Source organism: Pempheris klunzingeri, chromosome 13, assembly GCF_042242105.1.
Source record: "Pempheris klunzingeri isolate RE-2024b chromosome 13, fPemKlu1.hap1, whole genome shotgun sequence".
Lineage (NCBI taxonomy): Eukaryota > Metazoa > Chordata > Actinopteri > Acropomatiformes > Pempheridae > Pempheris > Pempheris klunzingeri.
This window is the reverse complement of record NC_092024.1, coordinates 23662505-23684389: the sequence shown is the minus strand read 5'-3', so window position 1 is coordinate 23684389 and position 21885 is coordinate 23662505. Positions and strand designations below refer to the sequence as shown.

At 41.5% G+C, this 21885-nt stretch overlaps 1 protein-coding gene across 4 annotated transcripts in view; it reads left to right on the top strand.

The window, feature by feature from the left end:
- The window catches only part of ppp2r5eb (protein phosphatase 2, regulatory subunit B', epsilon isoform b), a 51975-nt gene extending 32749 nt beyond the window's left edge, over nucleotides 1–19226 (top strand). For all 4 annotated transcript variants that reach the window (XM_070843047.1, XM_070843046.1, XM_070843045.1 and 1 more), the window contains exons 3-14: nucleotides 3726–3922; nucleotides 6180–6281; nucleotides 7990–8082; nucleotides 8209–8339; nucleotides 9133–9192; nucleotides 11767–11875; nucleotides 12351–12404; nucleotides 13368–13418; nucleotides 13504–13623; nucleotides 13763–13890; nucleotides 14965–15066; nucleotides 17052–19226. In XM_070843047.1, the coding sequence (XP_070699148.1) occupies nucleotides 3726–3922; nucleotides 6180–6281; nucleotides 7990–8082; nucleotides 8209–8339; nucleotides 9133–9192; nucleotides 11767–11875; nucleotides 12351–12404; nucleotides 13368–13418; nucleotides 13504–13623; nucleotides 13763–13890; nucleotides 14965–15066; nucleotides 17052–17151 (1247 nt within the window). In that variant the 3' untranslated portion in view covers nucleotides 17152–19226. The remainder of the gene's footprint in view (nucleotides 1–3725; nucleotides 3923–6179; nucleotides 6282–7989; nucleotides 8083–8208; nucleotides 8340–9132; nucleotides 9193–11766; nucleotides 11876–12350; nucleotides 12405–13367; nucleotides 13419–13503; nucleotides 13624–13762; nucleotides 13891–14964; nucleotides 15067–17051) is intronic.
- Nucleotides 19227–21885: the final 2659 nt, after the last annotated feature.

Genomic DNA, 21885 nt, shown 5'->3' with positions numbered 1-21885 from the left:
TGTTTTTGTGCTGCCTGCTTCTTAAGCCTGCAGTGAACTATTATTTTCATTGTCGATTAGTCTGTCAGTTATTTTCTCGTTTTATCGATTAGTTGTTTAGCGTAAATGTCCAGAAAATGGTGAAAAATGTCCATCAGTGTTGCCCAAAGCCCAACGTGGCGTCTTCAAATAACTTGTTTTGTCCACAACTCAAAGTTATTTGGTTTACAATTATGAAACTAGTTAATTTAATAACACAGTAATACAACTAATAGATGAATAGTGGCAGCTCTACTGCTGCTGCTGCTGGAAATCTAATAAGTAAGTGAACCTAAACAGTATAGCTGAGGGCCATAAAACCAGCTGAGGGGACCTCACTACCGCTCTCACATTACATATACTCATTTGATCAATTGTTAATAGAAAAGTATTGATTGCAGCAGATTTAACACTTTCTCCTGGTTTCTTCTCCAAATTCAGACGTTTCACAGAATCTCTGACGCTCTCGCTCAGGCAGCTTTAAAAGAACGAGCAGGAAAGACTTCTTGCTCAAGGACACGCAGGCTGTGCAGCCGCCTTAATATTCTGGTCAGCCGTCTTTTTAAGTATTTGGAGGACTGATTGATCATGCAGGGCAAAGAGAAACTTGTCTCATCAGTGTGCATTAGATTTAACTCGTCAACTTGACTTTTTGAGTAGAACGTGTGAGTACGATATCTTTTTATTCATACTGTTCCTATTTTATTCAATTTCTACTCTTTTATTGTGTTTACATCCTCTGTGCTTTGGTTTTGTTCTCATTCTAACCGCCTTGTCTGGTTTTATTTTGTATTGTAAAGCCCTTTGCTGCTGAGAAAGTTAGTTATTATTTATAAGAGAGTTGTTGGCTGTGTTTAATGGCTGGATAGTGTGGAAGTGAGCACTGAGCTCTTGGTTCTTCCATCCCACCGAGTATGTGGAGCGAGGATTAAAGGCTGCAGAGCCCAGGACTCCTGCCAGTCAATCAGGGTTTGGGTTTGTTTGCGACTGGCCTGGTTGGACTCGGCCTCAATGAGCTGAGCTGAGCTGAAGCAGGAGGCCAGCAGGTCGTGAGTAACTAGTGGCATTTGGATCAAAACACGTTCAGAATAATCACTTTAAATGCGCTTGATGGGATCTGCCGAGGGGTTGTTTCCCAGGACGGGAAGCTGCGCTCTTTGTTTGAATGGTCAGAGCTTCAGGAAGAGGATTTCTAGACTTTTACCATTCAGTGTGGCCAAGCTGAATTTAATCGAGACAAAAAAGACACTGACTGAATCAGGGCCCCCCTGGCCTGCAAGATCTTTAAAAGTCGATGTATTTAAGGGGAAAATATTGTTTCATCATGATAAACTCATCACCTCTTTCTGAGACTTCTTGACGTGATGATATCCAAAATTAACCTCTTCATTTTAAACATTTCTTTCTCCCACTACAAGCCTCATCTTGAGCAACAAACAAGCCTCATAAATGTTCATTTTTAATCTCAATGAGTCGACAAATGACGTGAAAGGCTGACACATGATTTATCTCTCACCGGGCTCAGAACATAACATAACCTAATGAATGGGATGCACGCTAATGAGCATTAGCTTCTCCTCGCGGCTCGTGGCCTTCTCGCTCAAACCGTTGGGGAGACAGATAAAGCCTTATAAGTAGTAAATATGCTGTCTTACATTTGAGTTTATTGTGTCCTGAAATGTAGAAATGATCCAGTGCTGTTTCTTAGAATTAGCAGATAATTTCTTTCAAATGTTTCATAGCCTCTAAATACATTAGCATAATATTTGTCTCTTAGTCCAAGAACCACAGTCATATATCACCAAAAATACAACATATTTAAATTTTGTCCTGGAAAAAAAGGACAAAATTTGACATATTAGCAGATGATTCACTCAAAATATGTGACAGTTGACGTTTTTATATTTGTGCTTATTTTACTGTTTATGCTTTGTGTTATTTATGCACCCTGTTCTCAGTGTGGGGGAAGGATAATAATAATAATAAAAAAAAAAACAACTTTCCAAATGGGTAAACAACAAATGTATTAACAGTGTGAATTAACATAAAGTATAAAAAAAAAAACGACAGGGAATACTGAGGGAAATCAGCATCTGTGCAAAGAAATTCATGATCATCTAAAGCAACCACCAAACCAAAGCACTAATAATCAATAACAATGATCAACAGATGCAGGACTGTAGATTATATATGTTATAAAAGGTGAAAAGGTCATTTTATTGTTATTTATGTGGAGTTTGTGCCTCAACATGAAGTGCAGCAGAATTCAAAATGACAAACGAGCACTTGGAAGTGTAATTTGGGAACATGCTCACACACACACACACACACACACACACACACACACACACACACACACACACACAGTGCTACTGGTGTGTGCCGCCTTCAGAGCAGCTTATCTCTTACATAATAGTGGCCCAGTCCTGCTGGGACGGGAACATCAGGTCTGGCGATCAGGGACGAGTGTTGTGCGTCTCCCTGCAGGTCTGACCTCTGAGCGACCCTCCGCCGCGTCTCTGACTGTGGCGTCAGAATAAAGTCACCTGTCGACCCGCTCTGCCCCGTACATCCATACGCTTTGTGACAGCTCAGCCTCCTCCGCTCCCGTCAGAAACACTCCCCGCAGGATAATGAGGCTGTCGCACTCGTCCTCCCTGCACAGAGAGGGTTTGCAGAAAAGATGAATAAATAAAAAGCCGTTGCACAGCAGGAGACTGACTCTTTCACCTGCAGTGTGAAGTTATAGCCTCTCTTGTTTCCAATCCACATGTAAATACTGTGAGATGTCACCCGTCATGCACTTTTGGAAGTTTTGATGTAAAGATCCTACATATGCGTTTTTTAGCTGTTATTCCTCCTGATGGTCTCCACTCAGGTCGTCCTCTGTTGATACTAAACAGTCCAACGCTGCTGCTGCTGCTGCTGGAAGGATAAAACATATCACATCCTGTGTGTCAGGAAAATAAATCGGCAGCAACATAATAGAAAATCTGAGACTACAGAGAAAAAAAATCTGTTGTTGGTTTCTGAACATGGGAGGCCTCCTCACATTTCTTCTTCAGTTGAACTTTATCATTTTTTTGTTTCTTACACTAAAGATTTAACTTTTTTAATAAATAATACTAATAATACCTTGCCAGAAAAGTATTATTTTTCTTTCTTTCTAATAGCTTGGTTTGTCTGACCAACAGTTAGAAACCATGATTATAACATTTTTGGTACAATTTCTGGTAATTGTTTAATAGATTCAGTACTATAAAGTTCATATTGAAACTCTACTTAAAATCGAGTCAAGTTTATTTATATAGCACAATAGTGACTCTAAAATAAAAGTTTTACCCATGAATGCCAGATTTTAAACTAAAAGCTTGAGTAAAAAGATGTTTTTGGTGTCACCAAAGATCCAGATTATAAATTATGACGTTATGAGATTGTGACCTCATCTGTTCTGTCTGAAGTTTCCATACTGGGATCAGGTGATGACAGCTGAGCATCCTGCTCACTGATGAACTGACATGTGGCTGAAACACACAAAAAAAACAACACGAGACCAGATTTACACAGTCAAACCAAAACAAAATGAGGATACAGTGAAAAAGTGCAGTTAGAAGAAGTACATTTAAACCAGCAGCCAATTAAATAACTATATGAATAAATGGAGGATTGTCTTACTCACCAGCTTCTTTTCTTTGTGTTTCGTCCAGACGTCCCAGCGCCGGAGCAGCCGGAGCTGTTCCTGAAGAAGCTGCAGCAGTGCTGTACTGTCTTTGACTTCATGGACACGCTGTCGGACCTCAAGATGAAGGAGTACAAGCGCTCCACGCTCAACGAGCTGGTGGACTACGTGACCGTCAGCCGGGGCTACCTGACAGAGCAGGCCTACCCCGAGGTCGTCAAAATGGTGAGGAGGGACGAAGGCGTGCAGTGAACTCACACAGGAAAAATACAGAGAGCCACATATGTTTTAACAGGTCCAGGTTTAATTGGATGTGAACCTTTTTGGCTTGTGACCTCTTAAAGTACAGCATTGTCTACCTGCATCATCACAGGTGTGGGGCTTAAAGCTCCTTAAGCCATTAACATCTCATTCAAATACATATTTTAAGGCCTAAAGAAACTAAAATGTCCTATTTTTTTTACAATTAAAGTGAAAACTGAAGATAAAAAATCAGATTTGCGTGCCAGACCTTTCTACTCTCCAATTTCTTTTCATCTTAATGACCAAATTACTCAGTTTACCCTGTAATGAACCCCAAAATAAAAGTTGGCCCACTCTCTCCAGTGGAAGTCAAAACGCAGCATAAGTTACCGACTTAAAGGTTTCAGATTGAGATTGTGCCTGCGTCCGTTTTGGCTACCATCCCGGCCACGAAGGGCATTTTCACAACTGCCGTGTCTAGTTTGGTTCAGTTGAACCCTGGAGTGTTTCCCCACTCGGTACAGTTCTTCTGGACTGGTGTGATTGTGCAAAAGCAGCTCCTTTAGCCGGCCAGGCTGTGCATTATGGGTATTATTATTATTATTATTCTTCTATTTCAGTTTCTACAACACACAAAATGATGAATCGTACCACGTCGTTGTCCATCTATCGTAAAATTGGATCAGAACAGAAGTCTGCTCCTCTTTTACTCGTTTATTTCCAGGAGTTTTCCTCGATGGATATTCAGACCAATTAGATGATCACACATTTTGGCCCACGTGTAAGAATTCCCTGATTTGGATTTGAGGGAATGACCCATGTGAGTGACTGGGAATCGACTTGAGCAAGACGTGAGCGGCGCGTTAGCTTTCTTTCATCCAATCCACACAGACTTTGTCTTCTGTAAACAGCGTCCTGCTGACTGACAGAAGAAAGTTACTGAACCAAAACAGCTTTCATGTCGTGGGAAGAAATCAACGGTGCTCGTATGAATGAACGATTTTATTCCCCCGCCCACCCAGTGAGTGTGAAACAGATTGGGGGCTTTTATCAGTCAATGGTGACACAGTTAATAAGCTCAAAGCTCACAAACGGCGTCGTATTTGTGTGATTGTAACAGCTGTAAAAATACGAAGAGGGTCTCCTGACTCGTGTGCCCCGTGTGGACTGTTTCATAATGTGAGATACTTAATGTCAAAATGCTTCAACAAGGATTACAGCGAGGGTTAAGTTCACGGTGGCCGTCAACAAAACACTAGACAGATTTAGAAACCGACACACAGCTTCATCAGTACAACTACAGTAAGAACAGATCAGAAACACACCCCTCATCATCGTGTTTACACTCGCATATCTACATTCTGTCAAGAGACGCATGAGTGAATGAATTACACCGAAGCTGGTTTCTACTCATTTTGTGCCAGTAGATAAAAGTCACACTCCCCCACGCACTCCTGCAGGAGTGTAAACACTCTAACTGTACCCAGATCCTGCGTCACGTAGTGTCCCTGAAGAAAAGCTGCAAAAGAAAAGAGGAAACTGAACACAGCAGCTTCACAGTAATGCAAGTTCAGCAGTGCACTGAAATATTTAGAAAGTATTGTAGAGTTTTTACAGAGAGAAGCTTAAAACACTGAGATCAGTGTGTGTGCATGTAAAATACTTGAATAACTACATAAACCACATAACACTAGTGTAAGAATTAATATAATACCATTAGTAGATGATTTTTTTTACAGCTGGAAAAGAAACAGCTACAGAAAACTGGTGTTCTGGTCACATGTGACGTCTAAAGCTGTGTTCAGGCCGGACAACGAGATTTTAGTGGCGTCACAATTGCGTAGGGAAGTCGATGAAACGATGCGAGTGGATGCAAATTTTCCACAGATGGAGCCGGTTATGGCGAAGATGCATTCAGGCATGTTGAAAGTCTTTCAGGCTGCTGTGACTCCGTGTTCAGAGGAAAAAAGGACTGGAGAGTGTGTGGGAACAGTAACGCCTGTACAGTGTTGTTTGCTTGTAGAGAATGAACACAGACGGCATGTAAAGCAGATACATTTGCATGCAACGGAGCACCAATGTCCTGAGAGCTACTATTTTTTATTGTTTATTGTATATGTAATAGTTTAAGACTTGTGTAAAGTTCATCTTCAGGACGGGACCACACATACGGAGCTCTAACTTCAAGCTGTCACACGTTTCCAGTGTTTTAAAGCGTCCTCTTTGTGTTTTGTTCCAGGTGTCTCACAACATATTCCGGACCCTTCCGCCCAGTGACAGTAATGAGTTTGACCCTGAGGAAGACGAGCCCACGCTCGAGGCCTCCTGGCCACACTTACAGGTAAATGTGCATTAAAAAAAGTGTGTGTGTGTGTGTGTGTTAATTCACACATTGTTTAGTTACAGAAATGTAAAAACAACAGCTTTGAGGTGGTTTTATGTGATATGTCTTTGTCCATCCACCCAGTATTTCTGTGCAGTATTACACCAAACCAGCTTATCCTGTACCTGTAAAGCTTTTTTATTTTGATGGACGTGTATTGAATCTCACCGTCACAACAAGCCTCCTCCTAAAACCTCAGTGTTTGTTGCTGAACCAATTAAACGTGACACATGTGCATTTGTAGGCCAATTTTAGACAGAGCTAAGCTAACTCAGCTAACTTTCACTCTGAAAGAAAATCCTATGTCCAGACATGTTGGATTACTGAAGAGAGTATTTCAGATTCTTCAAAATGTGGTTGTGTGAGGTACTTATTCATCGTCGGTGTATCACAGACAGGAGATGACAAACGGCACGCCCCCAGTCTAGAGAAGAAGGAAGGAATACCGTCATAGATGCTAAGCAATGCACTGCTGTGGACGTGGGCAGCAGCAAAACGTCTCTAAGCCACCTAAAAATAGGCCCAACCAAGAAAATCAGTGTTGCTTTATTAGTGTATGCTCTATTTAGAATATTTTCAGAGCTTTACGTTGCTGTCAGACATCCTTTACTGCTGTAGGACTGAGGCAGACTACCAGGCTGATATCCTTCGATGCTTTACACAGCAGAACATGCTGAATGCTGGTCTGCTGTTGCCTTGATCAGTTAGTTTGTTTGTGTTATTGTGCGAATTCGGATTCAAATGAACATGATAAAACACCAAAGTCACAGCAGCTAGACCTGCAACCTAAAATTACTGCTTTTGTGAATGGAGTCTGGTTGCTTTCAAAGAGAGCAATATGACTGTTCCCCGTCAGAACGGGCTCTCTGACAGCAACGTAAAGCAATAAACATATTATAGAATAATGATATAATGAAAATATTGGTGTGAACAAGCATTTCCTCCCACACTGTTCAAGGTATCAACGTGCAGCTCTACCGGGAATCGACCGGAATTAATTTTCTCATTCATAACATTCATAGTTTCCATAATATTCAATATTTCATTTTCGCTCGTGGTGCGTTCAGAGGCAGTAGGAAATCTCATCACTCAAATCGTGGAAACTGAAACCATGCATTAGAATTGCAAAAGGCAGCAGCGTGGGCTGTTCAGCAGGCAGCATTCACACTGCTCTCCAGAAATTGCAGTTTCTAGTTCAAACTATAAGGGTATTGTCAATTCTACCGTTTACTGTAGCTGACAAACTGATGGATCAGTGCCTCATACAAGCCCGCTTCCCCTCCAAACCTCCAGACAAGACGCCAGTACCTTTTGTGCCATTGGTCTTGTGGGTTATTTGGCTCCTGCTGGTTTGGCGGGTCTCACTTCTGGTCCAGTTTGGGTCCATGTCCATAGCCAGGCTCTCTGGTCTCTCACCTCCCAGGACTCCTTTAGAAATGAGATGCACTCAACTTGAGTCCAGTCCAGTCTCAGTGTTCAGGGGGTCAGTTTCAGTGCTCTCATTTCGACAAGCGACATGTCAGTTACTTTTTGTTGCACAGCAGGAAGTTTGGCTCTAGTTTGTGTCCAAAGTAAATCTTAATTTCTCTAATAAGTGACTGTTTTAACATTAACGTCTCTCTCTCCCTCCTTCTCTTCCTCCTCCTCCTCCTCCTACTCTGTCCAGTTGGTATACGAGTTCTTCATCCGTTTCTTGGAGAGTCAGGAATTCCAGCCCAGCATTGCCAAAAAGTACATAGACCAGAAGTTTGTCCTACAGGTGAGTTCACAATATGACTTTTTTTCCTTTCATTTGCCTCCCTGATGTCTTTTCTGTGTCTCTCTGCATCACCGTTTTGACTCAAGTCATCTTTTCCTCTGATTTTCCTTCCTTCCCTCCGTCCAGCTCTTGGAGTTGTTTGACAGCGAGGATCCTCGGGAGAGAGACTACCTGAAGACAGTCTTGCATAGAATCTACGGAAAATTCCTGGGGCTGAGGGCTTTTATACGAAAACAGATCAATAATATTTTTCTACGGTGAGTGGACGTTTTGCTCTTTAAATGAGGTTTGAAGTCTTGAAAGTTTGAAAGAAATATATTGAACATCTGAAACTATCCTCTAAAATAACCTCTAAACTTTTATTTTATTTTTTAACTTTGATATGATGATGAAAAATGAATGAATTTTTGGTTTAGTTACCTTGAAAGTGTTTAAATGTCACATTTGATAAGCTGTCAAATGTCTGAAAACATCTTTAAGTTGAGTTTCTATCTTATAGGTTGCTAATTTCTTTTCACCACACAAATGGCAGGACTTGTTGCACCAGGACACAATTTACCTCAGACAAAATGAGATCTGTATTGTTGCAGTACTTAAAAAGGCATCTGTGCTTGCACCAACACACACACTCACACACGGTAAATACACTACCGTCCTGTTGGTATTTTGGTGAGAATTTACAGGGACCAGCTGATACTCACAATCAAAAGACAAGGAAGGCAAATATTATTACTATTATTATTATCATTAGTATTATTATCTCTATCTGATACAACAGTTTAATGTCATTTACAGTTTGCGTCACCGTGTTCTCAGCTAACTGGAAACACGAGGTTGTGAAATCTGGTTTTCCTACTGGCTGACTGTAGATCAGAGTTAAACACATGTGGACTTCATGTCCTTCAGCAGCTAATTCCCTGGAGCCTCTTTCATCGCTCTGCCAACCATTTATAGTTTTCAGTCCATGTGTTCGTTCATGAATCTTTCAGTTTTGCCGTCTCACTCCTGTGTCCTGTCTTTTGTCTCCCCTCCTCCCTGTCTGCGCTGCAGTTTTGTTTATGAGACGGAGCACTTCAACGGGGTGGCTGAGTTGCTGGAGATCCTGGGGAGGTATGTGGAGGCCTCCGACCCTCAAACGCACATTTAACGTACACTCTCCTCTGTCTGCAGAGGATTTTAGCCTGAGCCACACCAACAGAGCCAAGCCGGGATCCTGACGTCTGCCTCTTTTTGAGCTGTAACCACGTCGGGATGTTTTTATCTTCCTATGTAATCAGGCAGCCTTATGCAGATAGAGATCTTTTTCAAGGGAGGACGCACAGGGTTGATAGGAAACAGTGAAAAGCTGAGCGATTTGGCTCCATCTGGGCAGGACTGTAATGGAGTAGAGATCTCAGGAGCAGAGTTTGACTTGTAGATAAGAAATAAGTTAATCCTCTAACTCAACAGTCTCTTTAATCCATTTTAATCCATTAAAAAAAAGACCTGACGTACATACGACAGTTCATCAGCTTTATGTCAGGAGTTGCATGTGTTCAGACAGAACTGAGCACAATAACAGTTTTCTGCTCATATACAAGTAAAATAGATAAAATATGGCTGAAATGTATCTTCATAATCCCATTATAGCTTCTTCTGTTCACAATAACATTCACACTCAATTCCTATTTCTTGGCGACCTGAGAAGGTTCAGAATGAAGCTTAAATGGATGCAGACGAAGACAAATAGGACAAACCAGTGACGACTCTGATCATTCATTTACTAGTTTGTGTTAGCTTTATCAGTTCATATTCACAACACACACAGGAAGTGAAATGTTTTACATATACATATATATCCAGCAGCAGCAAAGTAGGAAGTGGTGAAGCTCGTCTCGCATAGCCAGACCTCCCTCCACACTTATCATGTTGGTACAGGGGGGTGGGGGGTGCTCTCACAGTCGTCTGAGGCAGCACGAAGCTCAGGATGTAGCGGAGGAGCTGATATTGTCGAGGAGGCAAACATTAATCCTCGCAAAAGATAAGGCCACATAAAACCATTTCAGACGTGCTGAACGGCCATTTAAGGTGACTCAGGCAGAAGTTGATCGTCGAGGCCCTGGAGGTGAAACCTACCTGTGTTTCACCTCTGGAGGAGCTCACTGGACTCGTTTAACCAGAGACGCTTTAATATATTTATGTACCTCTGCAGAACGTTATGAATCAGTCCCGCAGAACTGTCATGGCCGACGTTAATCTGTTGTCTGACACGCCGCCCTGCAGCACTGACGTTGACTTGACCGATGTCGTGTTATCAAGTTCAGTGTTGTCTGAAATTCAAACAAAGCCAGAAGAGAAAAGAGAAAGTAAAACACTCTCTCTAATAGCTTTTGTCTTAGTTTTAGAAAGTTCACAGACACAATGAACATGAAAATATTCTCATGAAACATTTCACTGTAATTAAATTGATCACCAGAGGAGATGCGTCACAGTCTGAGTCAGCTCACTTGACTATGATTCATTGGCTAATGGTGTCGTAGTAATTAATCAGAGCAGCGTTTCTCAATGAAAGAGCAAAGAAATAATGAGTGGACGTCAGGTAGAGATGTGTGAAGTAAACACCAGGTGGGCACACGTCTTACCTACTGACACCAAGCCTCCGCATATTTTCTTGTTTCTGTTTTTGTAGCTGTGATGCTCGGATGTTTACCAGTTCTTTTACAGCTGTTTCGTATCAAACAGAGCATCCATATTCAGACTTTACTCTCATAACTCCACTGGTTTAAGTCGTGTTTCCCTCTTCTTTTTTTTTTGATACCTCGGGGTGTAACTGTTGCTCAGATGACTCAGAAACTTATGAATTTATGTTGGTTTTTTTAAATATTTTTGAGTCATTAGAAATTGTAATTTTTAATTTAGAAAGCCATAAAGGGGTAGTTTGGATTCTTTTAAGTGAAGTTGTATGAGGTACTTTTATGCTCTCTGACAAGCCACCAGACTCCATTGAAAAAAACAGTAATTTCACCTCACAGAACTCCACTACTGCCTTGATCCGTTTGTGTTACTGTGTGACTTTGATGTTCTTAAATGTTGAGTTCGGATCTGAATAAACATAATAAAACAACAAAATTACACCAACTAGATCCACAACTCTCTTGTTGTGTGAAGTAAAATGACGTTTTTATCAATAGAGTCTGGTGGCTTTGAAGAGAGCGATATAACGGCTTTAAGTTCCCCCGTAGGAAAGAGCTGTCTGACGGCAATGAACAGCGGAACAATATTACAAATGCAGCATACACTTAAACTAATACAGACGCTTTTTTAGGTTGGCTAAAATGTATTTTTCTGCTGCACCATCCATAGCAGTGCAGCAGGGCCTCATATAACTGTCCCTCAAACTATCCCTATAATTCATCAGCACAGTTCGTCCCGCCACTAAAAGCTGTTAAAAACACTAAAAACTTGAGCAGTGTGAAGGACTTCTGTCAGCAGCTTTAAAGGATCGGGATGTCTGAAGGTCAGATCATCACTTCCATCTCTTCGTGTCCCCTCCCGGCTCCGTCGCCGCATAAACAGTCTTCTCTTTGTCTGCCGCTCATTGATCTCCCGCTTGCTTTCAGGGGGTCTCCATGAGACTCTTTCATGTGTTCATGTTTAATTTATGTTTATATTCTCTCTCTCTCTCTCTCTCTCTCTCCCTCCCAGTATAATCAATGGTTTCGCTCTGCCACTGAAAGCGGAGCATAAACAGTTTCTGGTCAAAGTGTTGATCCCCCTCCACACTGTCAGGAGTTTGTCCCTCTTCCACGCACAGGTAATATATATATTTATGTATATGTATGTGTTTGTACCTAGTATTTCTCCTACAATGAGCCACAGTGCGACTGAAACTCCCCTCACTGATTTTCCAAGTCTTTGACACCTGTGAACTCTCTGTGGATTCGTAAAGTTATGTGTCGCTAGCGATCGTTAACAGCAGCGTAAAGCTTTAAACCTGCACGGCCTGTCAAAGCTAAACACTTTTGATTGTGCTCTTGGAAACAAGGGGACTTTGAAGATGAAAGTAAGATTGATGAAGAAAGATTTGAGTTTTACAGTCAGGTGCACGAGTTTGCATGAAGCTTTAAATGCTGTATGTAAAAGAGTGACGAGCACACAGAGCTGCGAGCGAAGCTGAAGGGCTGAAGACTCATAAGTCCTGACGTGGTGTGTGTGTGTGTGTGTGTGTGTGTGTGTGTGTGTGTGTGTGTGTGTGTGTGTGTGTGTGTGTCCTCTCTCTCTCCCTGCAGTTGGCGTATTGCATTGTACAGTTCCTAGAGAAAGACCCAACATTAACAGAACCAGTAAGTATCAACAAGCACATTTGAGAACACACTGCAGATGCTGAAAAACATGTTGCACGCATTCATTTCAGGCACATTGGACACTAACACTCCTCTCACTGCTCGTCCAAGACAATCGATAAAGTACAAATTAGCAAGAACAAGACAGAGAGAGTGTTTCGCCTCAGGTTTAGCTAACCTGCGCTGGCCCCTGGTGTCTTTTAGGATTGGTTTTAAAGTTCTTTTACCAGTTTATCAGCCTACGGTTTATGACAGGCCCATGTTTCTAATTCTATTGTTGTTTTATGATCTTTGATCCTCTGTCTTTTTAAATACTAATTATCCCTCAGCCTTTTTCTAACTTTTCACCAAAACTATGGAGTTTCCTCCCCGAGGCTGTAAGAGACGCAGGCTCTGAACATCTTTAAACAAAAACTGAAAACTTATTTATTCAGCATTACTTTTAACTGCCTCTCCTCCTTTAGTTGTATTCTTATCTTTCACATAGTCTGTTGTGCTTAGCATACATGTTTGATATTTAATTTCTTGGTTTGGTCGTGCAGTATGTGCACTTGTTTAAATGTATTCTCTCGTCTCACACCCCCCGTATAAAATGTGCTACATAAATAAGGTTATTATTGTCATTATTATTATTCTAAATCAACTTTCAGTGGCCATGTTTGCTGTATTTGACCACTGAATTGACTTCATGCAAACAACTATCATGTTCTAGTTTTCTATCAATGTCTATTCATCACTTATTGGCACGATTAAGTAGTCGATCTTTTGGCAGCCAATCAGAAACCAGGGCTGCCACATATCCCACTTTTCCCACAGCGCTGTCGTCTGTACAGCTGAGGTTCCAGGTTGATCAGAAACGATGCAGACGGCGCCTCACTCAGGCAAACGGAGGAGCTGCATGTGAGCCACCAAAGCAGTAGGAGTAGTTCTCACTTTGTGTCTCTTCTTCCTCCTCTTCCTCAGGTCATCAGAGGCTTACTGAAGTTCTGGCCAAAAACCTGCAGTCAAAAAGAGGTGAGGCTCGTCGCTCCTTTTTATACGTGTATGAATACGTGTGTTTCTGTGTGTAGTAACGTTTTCCTCCTGTGTGCCGGCTCAGGTGATGTTTCTAGGGGAGCTGGAGGAGATCCTGGACGTCATCGAACCAACACAGTTCGTCAAGATCCAGGAGCCGCTCTTCAAACAGATCTCCAGATGTGTCTCCAGCCCACATTTCCAGGTCAGTGGTCGTCCAGCGCCGCCGAGCCGCCGGGATGTAAACGACAGACTGCACTTTGGTTTTAGGGGCAGCGCGTCTCGCTCGTGAAGCTCAGCCCGGTTTGTGTTGATTGTTTGTGTGTTTGCCTCGTCTGACCCAGGTGGCAGAGCGAGCTCTGTACTACTGGAACAACGAGTACATCATGAGTCTGATCGAGGAGAACTCCAGCGTCATCCTGCCCATCATGTTCGCCAGCCTCTACAGGATCTCCAAAGAGCACTGGAACCCGTGAGTGATGTTAAAATAACTCTCCGTCGGCTTTGTGCAACAGAGAAGGTTACATTTTCTCTGATTTTCTTTTTTAGTCTTTGTATTTAAAGTACAAACTAAGCTGCCCCTTTCCCCTGTGAGGACAGTGTTTACTGTAAACAGCTGAGTGTGTGTGTGTGTGTGTGTTTGTAGGTATGCACACACAAATTACCTTACAGCCTGAATTTAACACCAGCGCCAAATACGATTTTTTTTTCCCTTGTGGTGAGTAAATCTCAGAAGGCCGTAAATGTTTGTACCAAAATAGTCATGTAACATAAAACTATGCAAACTCCACACAGAAAGGCTCCAGGTTCAAACCACAAAAACACGTTTTTGAAGGTGCACACCACTGCACCACCATGCTGCCATGTGTACGTGAAACAAAAAGACATTTCGTTAATTTGGGCTGATTTTAATTACCATTTTTTATTTTCTTTTTTTCTTAACCGTAAACAGCTGCTGTGATACTTGGTCCAAAGACACCAGACTCCTTTGACAAAAACAGTCATTTTTCTTTGCAGGAAACGAGGGCTGCTAGTCTAGTTGCTGCAACTTTGGTGTTTTAGCACGTTGTTTTGGATCTGAACCAACTCTTTAAAACACTCTTAAAGCCACACAATAACACAAACAAACTAACCAGTCGAGGCAGCAAAGCACAGCAGCTCCTGTGTTCTGTGAGCTAAAATCCCTGTTTTTGTGAATGGAGTCTGGTGTGTGTGCAGAGAGCGATATAACGTCTGTTTGTGGTTAAACCAAAAGGATCTTCCAGGTCTCTCTCTGTAGGGATCCTTTCCATGATGCTGTCACACACTTAGAATAACACTCTGAGCCTGTCAGCACTTTTAGTTGATGGACTTTGATTTAAATTACAGTCAGCTGAGGTCATTTAGACACAAAGGACAAACATTTGCTGACATCGTCACAGTAAAAGATAATAATAAGATACAGTAATAGTAAAAGATTATGGAAGCTGTCAAACTGGATGTCCTGTCATCAGTTATAAGCTGTGATGTCTCTTCCTCCTCCTCCTCCTCCTCCTCCTCCCGGCAGGGCGATCGTGGCGCTGGTGTACAACGTACTGAAGGCCTTCATGGAGATGAACAGTACCTTATTTGATGAACTCACAGCCACTTACAAGTCGGACCGCCAGCGGTAAGAAGCTGCTCACAATCATGCCATCATCATCATCATCATCATCATCACTGACTGCTGGTTTATGACCTCTGCAGGGTTACTATCATCACACTTTACAAATATCAGGATTAATATTAAGCTACAAAAGCAGCAGCAGTGGGAATACTTGTATGATTAAGATGAGATTGAAGAGAAGCCAGAGTTTTAATGTGTCTCAGTGTGCAGGGAGTTCCACCGCTGTTAAAGCAAACGGACAATTTGTCGGCCAGCGTGTCGTTGGAATAACCAGCGGGGCTCCGTCTGCTGATCTCGGTGATCGAGAGGGGGAGCGAGGCCACTGGCGGGCTTAAGAGTTAGTAATGAAATGTAATAATCGATTCGCTGACGAAGAGGAAGTGTAGAGAGGCGAGCGCAGGGATGACTACAACCGTCTCACCAGAACAGATCTGAGTGACTGAACAAATCAATTAATCGGTCAATCAATCTTTTATTTATACAGCTCCAGTTCATAACAGCGTTGTCTCCGGGCGCTTTCCATAAAGAGCAGGTCTAGACCAAACTCTTTAATTAAGAGAGAGACGATTCAGGAATTCAGAATTAAGGATTCAAGAATCCCCACATGAGCAAGCATCAGGTATTATATTAGACAGCAGTGGCAGGAAGAACTCCCCTTTAAACAGGAAGAACTCCCCTTTAAATGGAAAAACTCCCCTTTAAACAGGAAAAACTCTCCTTTAAACAGGAAAAACTCTCCTTTAAATGGAAAAACTCCCCTTTAAACAGGAAAAACTCCCCTTTAAACAGGAAAAACTCCCCTTTAAATGGAAAAACTCCCCTTTAAACAGGAAAAACTCCCCTTTAAACAGGAAGAACTCCCCTTTAAACAGGAAAAACTCCCCTTTAAACAGGAAAAACTCCCCTTTAAATGGAAAAACTCCCCTTTAAACAGGAAAAACTCCCCTTTAAACAGGAAGAACTCCCCTTTAAATGGAAAAACTCCCCTTTAAACAGGAAAAACTCTCCTTTAAACAGGAAAAACTCCCCTTTAAATGGAAAAACTCCCCTTTAAACAGGAAAAACTCTCCTTTAAACAGGAAAAACTCTCCTTTAAATGGAAAAACTCCCCTTTAAACAGGAAAAACTCTCCTTTAAACAGGAAAAACTCTCCTTTAAACAGGAAAAACTCCCCTTTAAATGGAAAAACTCCCCTTTAAACAGGAAAAACTCTCCTTTAAACAGGAAAAACTCTCCTTTAAACAGGAAAAACTCCCCTTTAAATGGAAAAACTCCCCTTTAAACAGGAAAAACTCTCCTTTAAACAGGAAAAACTCCCCTTTAAATGGAAAAACTCCCCTTTAAACAGGAAAAACTCTCCTTTAAACAGGAAAAACTCCCCTTTAAACAGGAAAAACTCCCCTTTAAACAGGAAGAACTCCCCTTTAAATGGAAAAACTCCCCTTTAAACAGGAAAAACTCCCCTTTAAACAGGAAGAACTCCCCTTTAAATGGAAAAACTCCCCTTTAAACAGGAAAAACTCTCCTTTAAACAGGAAAAACTCCCCTTTAAATGGAAAAACTCCCCTTTAAACAGGAAAAACTCTCCTTTAAACAGGAAAAACTCTCCTTTAAATGGAAAAACTCCCCTTTAAACAGGAAAAACTCCCCTTTAAACAGGAAAAACTCTCCTTTAAACAGGAAAAACTCTCCTTTAAATGGAAAAACTCCCCTTTAAACAGGAAAAACTCTCCTTTAAACAGGAAAAACTCTCCTTTAAACAGGAAAAACTCCCCTTTAAACAGGAAAAACTCTCCTTTAAACAGGAAAAACTCCCCTTTAAATGGAAAAACTCCCCTTTAAACAGGAAAAACTCTCCTTTAAACAGGAAAAACTCCCCTTTAAACAGGAAAAACTCCCCATTAACAGGAGGAAACCTGGCATTTGGAGCCCGGCCCGCCGCAGCGTCTCAGTAAAAACCCGTCCTCCATGTTTGTTTTTCGTTTCAGTGAGAAGAAGAAGGAGAAGGAGCGGGAGGAGCTCTGGAAGAAGCTGGAGGACTTGGAGCTGAAGCGGGGCCTTAGGAGCGACGGGATCATCCCGACTTAACGAAGACAGCGCCGCGCTCCCCTCTGCCCCGCCCCTCCCCCCTTCCTCTCCCCCTGTGACTCCCCCTTCCCTCCATCCTTACCCCGACTCCTTCCCCCCACCTCCCCAACCTCCTCATCAGCCATGTCTGCCCAGAGCTCTGAGAAATCCCTGATACAGGCCATCGTCTCTGGATCGACACGGAGCGCCCGCTGGTTTCTTAATTGTTTTTTTTTTTTCTTATGTTTTTTTTTTTTTTTTTTTCTCCTGTGTTTGTGCGGCTTACTTTACAGTAGATTCATCACGTCTGTTTTCATTATTTCAACAGCACTGTAAATAATTATTTTTTTTCTTTTTTTCCCTTAAACTGATATTATTGCAAACAGAAAAAACAAAACAATAATAATAAAAAAAGGAAGAAAAAATAGAAAATGAGAAAATGACTTGTGTGGGAGGGGGATTTAAACAAAAAAAACAAAAAACAAAAAACAAACTTTTGGACTGTAGGACATGACATGAACTCTTGGAAAACAAAAAACAACAAAAAAAAAGAGAAGATAGATTGATTTTAACTTTTCATCCCACTCTTCTTCTTCCTCTTCTTCTTCTTCTTCTTCAGTAAAGTCCCGTATGTAATTTTTATTTTCCTGGTTCTCCTCTTTGCTTTTCCTCTCGTTGCCTCCATCTTTCTGTTCCCTCCCTCCTCTCTAATGGTGCGTTTGTCATTTCTGTCCCCCGTGTGGGACGTCCGGGACTGATTATCGGTCTCTCCCCCCTCCCTCCCTCCCTCCCTCCCTCCCTCCCTCCCTCCCTCTCCTCTTTGGCCCCTCACCACCCGTCTACAGGTTCTCCTTCCAGTTTTAAAAGGAAAAACTGAACAAACACACATTCAAAACCAACAACAGGGACTTTCTCAGTACACACGAACACAAACATCTCCTCTCTGAGTGCGTTTACATGCTCATTAACGGAGCGAACAAGATGAGGTTTGAAATAATGAAAATTAAGAGTCCTTTAAACCACAAGGTGTCGTTGTGACTGTTTATTTTTCCTCCTTTACTTTGGTGCCATCTGGTGGTGCCATTCGATGAGAGCATAGTCAGCGACACTGGTGAAAACCTTTAAAAGAAAATATGTCACAATCATATATTATAATATAAACTACAAACCGAGGGAGCAAAATAAGTATATTGGACGTATTTAATTGGATTAATTTACCACAAATATGCCCCTGACACCCGACGTCTGCTGCTCACATCCTGGTTATTTCAGATCCTGTTCATCGTTTTTGTTTTTGGCTTTTTCTGTGACCTGTGTAGCTTCCTGGTGACTCATCTCTCTGCTCACATCCGGTCTCTCCGCTGAATCCAGAACACGCAGCATGTAAACGCTCTCCGCCGCTGCCTCTTCCTCGTCCTACACCTCCCCTTCCTCCTCCTCCTCCTCCTCCTCCACCTCCGCCTCCAAAAATGGACTACTTTTTCACTTGATTATTCCCCCTCCATCTTGTTTTTTTTTCTTTTTTTTCTTCTGATCTCTCCCTCCTTACCTCCCATACCAGGTATCCCTGGTATCAGTCTGGCACTGGTACCCTCTGGCCATAACAGGGACTTAACAATAAAAACAAACATTTAAAAAAAGAAGGAAAAAAAAAAAAAAACAGTCTGCAGAGGAGCGCCAAAAATCTTCCTCCTTGTGAAAAAGACGAGCGCCCCGCCTCACCTCACCCCCGCTCCACTCCTCCCTCCTTTCGCCCACCGGGGGGCGCCGCGTTGATTTCACAGTATTACAACAACAGTGACAAAAAAAGACAACCCTGTACATTGTTATTGAATGCAGTACACTGATAATCTTGTATCTTGTAGTAATTTAGCCTATGTTTTTTGCTTAGGAAACTGTGGAGAGGAGTATCCAGTATATAAAGAGGTATTATGGAACAAGACTTCCTGGTATTTATGATAGTGTTTCCCCCCTTTTAGTCGTTTTTTTTTCCTCCTTTCTTTTCTGTCTCTCACTCCTCCCTCTTCTCTTGGTTTTTATCTCATTTTGGATATTTTGATGAAGTTTCTTTTCACCATTGGATATATTTTTTTTAGTTGGGGAGGGAGGGACGGGGGGGTTGGTGGGAGGGTGAGGGCAGGTAGGCAGGGGGTCGGAGGTCAGAGGGGGGGGAGGGGGTGGAGAGGGAAGGCACTTGGAGCAAGACCGCTTTGCCCCGTTGGGAGTTTGACAGCGAACCTCCCCCCTCCTCCCTCGCAGAATTAATGTGTGCTTTAGAATGGCCCAGATATAATATGATTTAAAAACTGAAAAAAAAAAGATAAAAAAGGGTTGGAGAAATACAAATGTTTAATTATTTTAAAAAATAAAGAGATATTAAATTAAACCTGTTTTGTGATAAAGCCCAGATGCTGGATTGCTTTATTTACTGGGTTCGCAGAGAGAGTGTGTGTGTGTGTGTGTGTATATGTGTGTGTGTGTGTGTGTCTTTACCCACAGTTTGGGGCCCACGGTGTTTTCTGGGACCATTTTGATGTTTTTGACAAAACTATAAATGCCAAAATATTAGTTTGGTGATGGTTACGGTTAAGGGTCAGTTATAGATACGTGTTTTTTTTTAGTTACAGTACACATCGTCCTCACAAAGATTGCGAAATATATCTGTGTGCATTGTTTTCCACCTGCATTGTGAGGACAAAGTGCTGTTGCCCGGTCCTCATAACTTTAAAGGGTCGTGTGACGGTTTTAAGATTAAGGTTAGAAAAATAAGTGTAGGTTAAGGGTTACATATTCAGTTTTGATGGTTAAGATAAAGGGCAAGGAAATGTGTGAACTGATCTGTGAACAAATTAATTTCAACCCATGCTCCTATTTTTAATCCAAACTTGAGAAAAGACCATAACGTGAAGTCTTTTTTTTATAAAAACAAGTCTGGTGATATTCTGTCTTTTTCTTATAGTCGAAGAATCCCATGAAAAGTTCGTCTCTTTACACTTCCTGTCCTGTCCGTCGACTCCAAGTCCACCAGGTTCATAAATCTTTAGTCAAATATTTAGTTTAACAGCTGCTCATTGTAGTTTTTTTAAAGAAATAAAACAAACAAGAGGAAATAGAGCATTTACAGGGGACTACTTTCAGTGGTGGATGAATCCAGTTTTGGTGCTCTAGTGAGTGTTTGGTGCAGCGGGACCGTGTGTGTGTGTGTGTGTGTTCGTGTGTGTGTGTGTGTTCATGGAGATGAAGGATGATGTTTGATGTCTTAAGCTAAAAACAAAATACCACCAGATATAATTTCTCTCTCTCTCTTTGCTCGTTTGTTAAATTTGTGAGCTGTATTTGTGTCAAACAAAACAAACTGCCTTCTGGGAAAAAGAAACACTTGAAAAATGCTTAATTTATTCCTTACAGTCCTGAAACCTTCTCACATGACAGCTACACCACAGACACACAGATCAAAGTAGCTAAAATCAGTTTGGACTGCAGTACTAGTACTATTGGAGTATTTTCACTGTGTGGTATTAGTACTTTTAGATCTGAGTACTCCTCTCCTGCTTGTTTTATATTAATCTAAAGTATACAAATATTATTACTACGATGAAGGATCGGTCCGAGCTTCCCTCTCAGACCGGCTGCATGTTAAAGATCAATCAGATGTGAAATCGTGGGTTTATTTAACTAATTAAGAGACTTTTTTTTTTAGAGTTTTGTAGCAGCGTCATGCGTCCTGATCAATGAGAGAGAGGAGATCATACAGATGGACAGCAGGACCGTTTCTGACAGTGTTTTTATATTCGTCTGCATGAATCTATTTTATTTCCTGCTGTGAAACCAGCGCAGTGCAAACAGCGGGCGGCTGTTCTCCACAGGAGGAGGTGAGTGTTCAATACTGCAAACATCAGAGGTGGAAAATAACTTTTTACGCTGCTTCATACTTTTACATACTCATACTTTTCTCATACTCAAGATTTTACAGTAAAATAAAAATGAAAAAACGAGAATCTTTTCAAGTATTTCTGTAAATTAACCGATGTTTCAAACCTTTTTCTTCTTATAAATGGTTTTATCTAAATTATGTTTTTGCTCCAAAGAGGAAGAGTAGCTGAAGCTTTACCATAAAATCCAGCAAATATTAGAAACAAGTGCAGAAAGTGAAAACAGATTTGTGTATATCGGAGTTTAATTTCTATTCTCTCATGAGGAAAGAATAAAAACGACCCCCCAGATTTATCTGGTGACCCTTTGGAGGGGCCCGACCCCCAGGTTGGGAACCACTGGTACTTCTACCACTGATAACTTCTACAGCCAATACTTCTGTACTTCTACTTCAGAAGGATATAAATACAAAGCTTTTACATCCACTTGTGTTTATATATTGTGGTAGTTGCTGCAAAATCTCCTCAAAAAAGCTAAAAATATACATTTTCAAATCAAACTGCTCACCAAGAAAAGACGTGAGCTTGAAAAAGTGTTAAAACTAATTAGAGAACTAATTAAAAATGCTGGAAAACATCTGTTATTTACATTGATCCTACATTGGTCCTATATTATGTTAATTTTTAAGTTCATACTTGTATGTTGAGGTGTTTTTCTCTCTCGATGTTGCTGCTGCAGCTGTTTTCAGCCTCCGTCTGCTGCTTCGCTCTCAGCGTCGACGTCTTCGTGTTACCAGGAGCTGACGTTACTGAGGAAAGAACGACGGAGCAAAGTGGATTCAGGAGGGTTTGAGTCGGCCTGCTGATTGGCTGGAGGATCACA